We start from the raw sequence: 6,960 nt of genomic DNA, 5'->3' as shown, positions 1-6,960 counted from the left end.
TTTAGCCCATTATCTTTTCAAAAGCCGCTCGACTATTTGCATATCAGCCTATTTGCATATCTCCTGCAGGCGCCCCACACCAGCCTTGCCACAGGCTCCTTGGGAGCCAGAAACCCTTGTCTGCTTTGTTCCACAGCCCAAAATGTAATCAAGGAGCTACTCTACTGTGGAGGGGAGAAAGGGAAGGTCTCCAGGGCGGAGCACCATGTGATGCCGTGGGAAAATTCCAAGAATCCTGTGAATCACCGTCCGCACCCCACGTTGTGCCCTGCCTCACTAATCTGTCAGATTAGTTCAGCCTAATGAAAACCAACTGCATAGAAAACAAGTAATAATACTCATCGTTGTCTTTCATCTGCTTCAGTTCACTCTGCATGTCTTGGTTTAGCCAAGCTGAATTCTCAAGAAACATCACCAACTGGCTCCTGGGGCTGGCTCTGACGACCTTAGTGCTCTCTTTGGGAAAGAAGTAGCTGATAACCACTAAAAAGCCATTATTTGTTGGTAGAAAGTATGGAAAGTATGGAAGGAGTTGGTTGATATTATCCCAAGGACAGTAAACCCCTATTTCTCTTAGCTTTTCTTTTACTGTGTTTATAAACAGCAAAATGCTACAGAAATTCATGCCAGCAGCTTCGAATATTTAGCATTTCTTCTCAGTTGAAGTCCTCCAGTCAGAGTAAAAATATCTTTATTTCAGATGTCTTAAAATCTTTCAAAACTGTATGTGGGTCTTATTTACTATAAGACACACTAAAACTGTTCATGAACGGTACATTATTTTATAGAAAATGTCCTTGCATTTCTTTTTCCAATTTAAGTATGGCTACCAGGAAAAAGAAGAATTTCTCTCCTCTCTGGATAAAAATAGGTCAAGTAATTTAAGCCAGTCCGTTGCAATTAAAATTCTGACGTTGCCGTTGTTCCTTCTATTCAGGGGGGAAAAGACAAACAGAACACATGATAATAGGGGTTCACTGGCTAAGTCACTTGATGTGCTCCCTATTGTTCTCTTGCTACAACCTGCCTGGGAGCTCTGATTCTGATGATAGTGGTACAGTACCAACGTGCTAAATACCATCTCTGAAGCTGTGTGCAACACCTCTTTTATGCTAGCAAAACAATATGGTTGGAGAGGAGAAAACTGCCAATGGCTTGGGTCCTAAATTCCTTGAATTCTAAATTTATTTATTTTTTGGAGACAATGTTATCTGCCAAGTTTATTTTAAAGTAAATTTTACTGAATCAATTAGACAGCAACACTCATTCCCATTAAACATCCTGTGGCTCTCCTCACAAGATTAGAGCCTGTGGCTTGGTCACATTCCAATGTAGATAATTGCATTCTGCATTCCTGGACATTCCTCCCACTTTCCCAGCCCGGTCCGTCAAACGCATTATTATTTGCACTTATCCCAGATCAACAGTTCTGTTGTCAGGGTGCAGAGTGTCAGCTTAACTGACAGGCTAAAGCGTTGTTCATAATACTTTTAAGAAGAAAACCCCTTGGCCAATGCATATTTTGGAATATGAAGCAAATCTCAGTTATGCACATTTAATCATGGGTTAAGGTCTTTGGTAAGTAAAATACTCTTATTTTCCTAAAGGGTGTTTATTTTGGAATCTTCTTTGATAAAAATTCTTTTGCTCAAATAGATGCTGTTTGCATCAAGAAAGAAAATGAAGTCTTCAGAAATGGTAAAAAAATAATCAATCCAACAAAACAAAAAAACCTCTTGAGCAAACAGCTTTCCTTTGACCTTCTAAATAAATTCCACAAGGGGGCGAAAACACCTAATGTTCCGGGACTGCAAAGTTTGTATTTCAAAGCCAGCCACCCGTAATAGATTAGTGGATTAATATTTTGCTCTAAAGGATCTGGCCTTTAATGTTGACATCAATTTATAGCTACCCCAGGCGTTTACAGTAGTAAAAGTCACGGAGACCGTAAACTTACGATGGATGTCAGCCTTCTGGTTCCAGTGCTGTAGCCTAGCACCCCATAAACAGTGCTGACTTGGTAACTCTTCTTCAGAGCCCCAACTAGAGCTGTAACATCTTTGTCAGCTCCAGCAAAGACACTGCCACTAGGATTTTAGCAGCCACAAGGCAGAGGTACAAGTTTCTATTAATGTGTACTTATTTTTTGGACATGTTTCTGTGATATTGTGCTGTTGCTTATCATTGATCTCTTCTAGAAAATCAAGCGTGGAGTGTCTATTTGTGGGCAAAGCTTAAAGAACAGAAGCTTTCTTGTACCTTATTAGAACTTTTTGAAAAACAGCCAAGGTACAGAGGTCAAATTTCCCCATATGCTATGAGCGACTTAGTAGGAAGCAAGACCACAGAAGGTTTTGCAAATGTCTGCCAGTAGCCTGGTGATCTAGGTCGCCGTACAGGTTTCACTAATCAGGTTGTTCAAACAAGGAGTTATTTTTCTCTGCTTAAGGAACCTGCAGATACCACATAGAATCTGCTCAATTGTTGAGAGAGAAAGAGTTTTAATGAAATACAGATTGTTCAAATGAAGGGGAGGTGTTGTGTTTGTACTGAAGAGGAATTTGTGCTCTTAACCCAGCTCCTCCGTTTGAGTCCTCTGTTCTGGCAGAGATGGACTCAGAGCTAATAATAGTTCCCTGGGCTCTCCACCTCCACAGACGTGTCCCAGCGTTAGAGCAGGACAGGGGAATTTCGTGACAGAGCAGGTGTTGTGGCTTATTCCCTGGCAGAATAAATGGTGCAGGGTGGTGGCAAGATGATTCTTCTGCTTCTTTCTTTATGCAAAAAAACAATACCTCCAATAGCTTTCCTTTTTTCCCGGCACAAGTGAAAAAGAACTAGAATTGCTGTATTAATATGTATGTATTAATTTTTTCACTTGAGCCTCTGGGAAAAAAGAGGAAAAAAAGGGAAAAAGAAAAACTTGCTGTGAAAATGCTTAGCCAGGAAGATTTAGTGCTGATTGCAGACGTAGTATTGACATGTGTTAGCTGAAGAAAACTTCAGCTTTAATTATTAATGTGGGAAATCTGGACCAGCTTTTACAACAGGATGAAAAGTTTGAAATGATTGTATATTTTCAGAGAAATTATTTAGAACATAATTTTTAATAATGTGTCAATTATGGAGGTATAAAAAACCCAAAGGAGTGTGCATCTTAATTCTAATGGCCTGCCTTGCAAATAAAATTATAGAATGTGGGTAATCTGAATTATACTGAAATCAGCCTTTATGCCAGACTCACTGTAATTTAACACTTCTATATGCCCTCCTCTCCTGATTTTTTTGTTATGAAATATGAGATTTAAGATTAGGATCTAAAAGTCTAAATGAAATGCTCTTTTAAGGTATTATTTGTGAGATTTTCCTTAATCTGCATTTCTTTATTCTGCCAGTGGGTTAAATATAAGACTCTATTTTCAAGATAAGCCAGGAAAACATGAAAGGGAAAACAGAATAAAACTCCTTCTCCTTCCAAGTAGATAAGTTGAGATTTTAACAATATTACTTTTGCCTTTGCCTGATTACATAAGGCAAAACTTGACACCTACTTTACTGTAGTGATGTCTTCTTGATAACGCCATTTAGGTAAAATTAACAAGATCTTATCCTTATGTCCTTTGCACCCAAGGCCTGTAACAGCGCTCAGAATTCTGGAAAACAGCGCATGCTTGAGAAGGAAGAGCTTGTGAAGATTGTAATTTGACCTTTGACTCAACCTCACAGAGTAAATTTTAAATATTATAGGAGAACAAAATAGAAAGCCTCAAGGTGGAATTTTGCCCCTTTTCCTCTTAGAACTACAAACCAGACACTATTTTGGAGATTAAGCTAGAAAATGTGTGCCTCTTCTTGGTACTTTGCTGAGAAATAAAATTCATCACGAGAGGTAAACGTGGATTCGTATTTAACAGGAGCCTCAGCAGTCGCCTAGCACAGCATTCCAATCCACCTCCATTTAAGTGGTTGAATCAGGTGTAACCAGAAACGCTTGACTTTCCCCTTTCCACCCTGTGGAAAAAATATTTAGTATTACAAACCTTTCTAATTCTGGAGTACACTTGAATGTGATGGCAATTAAGGGGAAAAAAATGCTCTTTGACAACTTTCTAGCTTTTGATTAAACCACACCAAGAGGCAGGTTACAATGATAACAATGAAGCATTGTGCCAATTATGTTAAATCCTGCTCTCCCTTAAGCTCATCATGACCTGTTTTAGTGTCCTGTAATTTATCCTTTGGAATGCTTACTCTCATCAATAAAGTGTTCAACTTCAAGAGAAAAACAGAAAGCCACCAAAGGGAACCCCCCCAAATGACTTCTAGAAAACAAATATTTCTTAACTTTTTATTGACATTGGCAAATTAAAATAGAATAAATTAACAAGTATTTTTTCAAAAAAATGTTTTGTACAAAAATACTGTCAAAATTTCCTAAAAAGCTTTCAACACAGTAGTATCTTTTCATGTACTGAATATAACTATTAGCACAGTGTCAAAAATGTTGAAGACAGAAACAAAATAAAAATCTGTGAAATGTTTGCCACTGACGACATTCCACACCCTATTATTGTCTGTACATGTGGGGGAGGGGAACAGCCAACTTGAAAGTGAACAGTATGACTTTTCCTGATCCAGAATGGTTTGGCCCACATCTGTTTAATCTTCCAGTTTAGCATACTTTAAAAATTAGTCTGTACTCAAATGCATAGTTAAAAAAATGAAGCGAGATGGCAGAGTTTGTGCAGTAATATGTGCCCTTCAAAGTTCATGCAACCAACTAATGCAATTTTTCCCTTTCACTCGTAAATCTGAATGCAGTTCAGTCATTTGAAACCATCTACAAAATCCACAAGATTAAGCAGTTTGCCAAGATTAATATCTAACAGTTGAGCACGGGAGAAAGTGACGAAATAAGGAGTAAAAACAAACAACAAAAAAGACCAAGTTAGCTAGATATTTCAACTACATAAGGGAGGTGAATGTCAAGGCTACAAAAACGAAACAAAAACAGAAAAAAAAAGTGGCAGCAATTTTTTTTTTAAACCAATTTGTACAAGTTTATAGTTTACTTTGTTTCCAAGTTCTCAAACCTTTCAAGATCTGAAAAGCGAGATACTGTGTCTACGGGAATGTTTTTTAATTCACACCGACGTTGAGGGGTTTGATTTCTTTCGCCAGGGTTGCGATCGAATCAACAGCTTACTCTGCTGGGCTGCTGTTTGCACACGAAGTCCGTCATAAAATCAAACTCGTTTTGCCCCAGCCAGAGTTCGGGCAGCTCCTTGATGCGGTCCAAGCCCATTTCTATCACTAAGGACATGAGCACCTCCTCGTCGATGAAATCAGTGTCTATGACATTGGGCGGCAGCATCGCAGCGGGGACGTGGGCCACGGAGGCGGGCATGTTGCTGCCGCTGCCGCCGCCGCCGCCGCTGCCGCCGCTGCCCGCGCCGCCGCCGGAGGCGCTGCCGGAGCCGCCGGGGGTGCTGCCGCCGCCCGCGCCGCCGGGGGTGCTGCTGCCGCCGCTGTGCTTGGGGTTGCAATCTCGGAAGTGCTGGTTTGTCCCGTTCATCTGGTGGCCTGCAGCAGGGTGCAAATCCGGCATGTAGTGGTTGTGGGGGTAGGGGTGATGGTTGAAATACTGGTTGTTGAGCTTCTGCAGCTGCATGCTGGCCGGCAGGGAGCCTCCCTGGCTGGCCACCGGGGGGCCCATGAACTGGGAGTTGTTAAACCTGGCCGCGGGGGCCAGCGCGCTCGGAGGGTGCCCTCCGTTCACAGTCCCCGGCCCCATGGCGTGCCTGATGCCGCTCGTGGCATTCATGGTGCCCGCGCCGTAGTGTATGTGCTCGCCCATTAGGGCGTTGAAGGCGTGCTGGGGCTGCTGCTGCTGGTGGTGATGGGGGCTCGGGAACTGCCCCACGCCCATGCGGTGGGCAGGGTGGTGGTGCAGCCCGTTGGTGCCGTCGGGGAAGCGCCCGTGGTTCATGGCCATCATGTGGTCTGCCATTTCCAGTCCTGAAAGTAAGAAGGGCAGACTGTGAGACCCGCGCCACACGTGTCGCCCACCATGGCGCACCCCACTTTTTCTCGCCTCTGTCCCCCAGACTCCCGGACGCACGTCGGCTGCGAATCCCCATCCCCGGGATCCCACTAGTAGCTTGTGCACCCAGGCTGCCGCCACGGCGGACCTGCACCCACAACAGAGCCGGGCGCTGCACAAACAGCTCCTTCCCCTGCGATCGGGCGGGGGACCCGAGCCCACACGCCCGTCTGCTCCCCGAAGTCACCTAATAAAGGAAGTGCCCCTAGCCCCGCCGCGAACTTGAGGCATTCAATCAGCCCTCCTCCTCCTGTTGTTGCACATCCTGTTGTTATTCCCCAGCTCCGCCTCACGCTCTTCCTCCGGGCAAACCCAGCCCTCGGAGGACGGGGCTGGCAGCAGCCCCAGCAGCTTCGCCCGCCGCGCTCACCTTCCGCCTTCGCGCTTTCTGCTCCGGAGACCGAGGGCGGGATCGTGGGGTCCAGGACCGGCTCAGCAGCACATAGAGGGGTCTTCGCGCCGTGCAGAGCGCTCGCGATGTCGGCGCCGAGGGCGTGCAGCGGCCGCTGGGGCGGAATCGCAGCCGTTCCCTTTTATTTCCCCTTCGCTGCACTCACAGCTCTGCAAGCCCGCCCGGCAGCTGCCAACAATGAGCTGTGTTTCCTCGGGCTTTGGCCACAGTTAATATAAGGGATTTCAGGAAGGGCGGAGCGACAGCCGCCCCGGCGGGCGGCGGGAAGACGCGGATTGCGGAGGTCGGGGCGCACGGACCGGGTCGGGGCGCCGCGTCCCCGCGGCACGTGCGCAGAGGCTGCGGCCAGGCGCCGCCCCGCAGCCCCCGACCTGGCCTCCTCCAGGCCCACGAACGCGGGGAGAAAATCCTCCTGCGACTCCTGGCTCCAAGGTAGCGCCTGCCG

At 45.4% G+C, this 6,960-nt stretch overlaps 1 protein-coding gene across 1 annotated transcript; it reads right to left on the bottom strand.

Moving 5' to 3' along the window:
- Positions 1 to 4,334: 4,334 nt before the first annotated feature.
- Positions 4,335 to 6,705, bottom strand: CITED2 (Cbp/p300 interacting transactivator with Glu/Asp rich carboxy-terminal domain 2). Its single transcript, XM_070603165.1, has 2 exons — positions 6,474 to 6,705; positions 4,335 to 6,018 (listed from the first exon to the last, which is right to left on the bottom strand). Exon 2 carries the CDS (start codon positions 6,008 to 6,010, stop codon positions 5,195 to 5,197), a length of 816 nt encoding a protein of 271 aa, XP_070459266.1. The 5' UTR covers positions 6,011 to 6,018; positions 6,474 to 6,705; the 3' UTR covers positions 4,335 to 5,194.
- Positions 6,706 to 6,960: the final 255 nt, after the last annotated feature.

This window comes from Equus przewalskii, chromosome 32 (genome assembly GCF_037783145.1).
Source record: "Equus przewalskii isolate Varuska chromosome 32, EquPr2, whole genome shotgun sequence".
NCBI lineage: Eukaryota > Metazoa > Chordata > Mammalia > Perissodactyla > Equidae > Equus > Equus przewalskii.
Note: the sequence above shows the minus strand (reverse complement) of the source record. Positions and strands in the feature narration are given on the sequence as shown.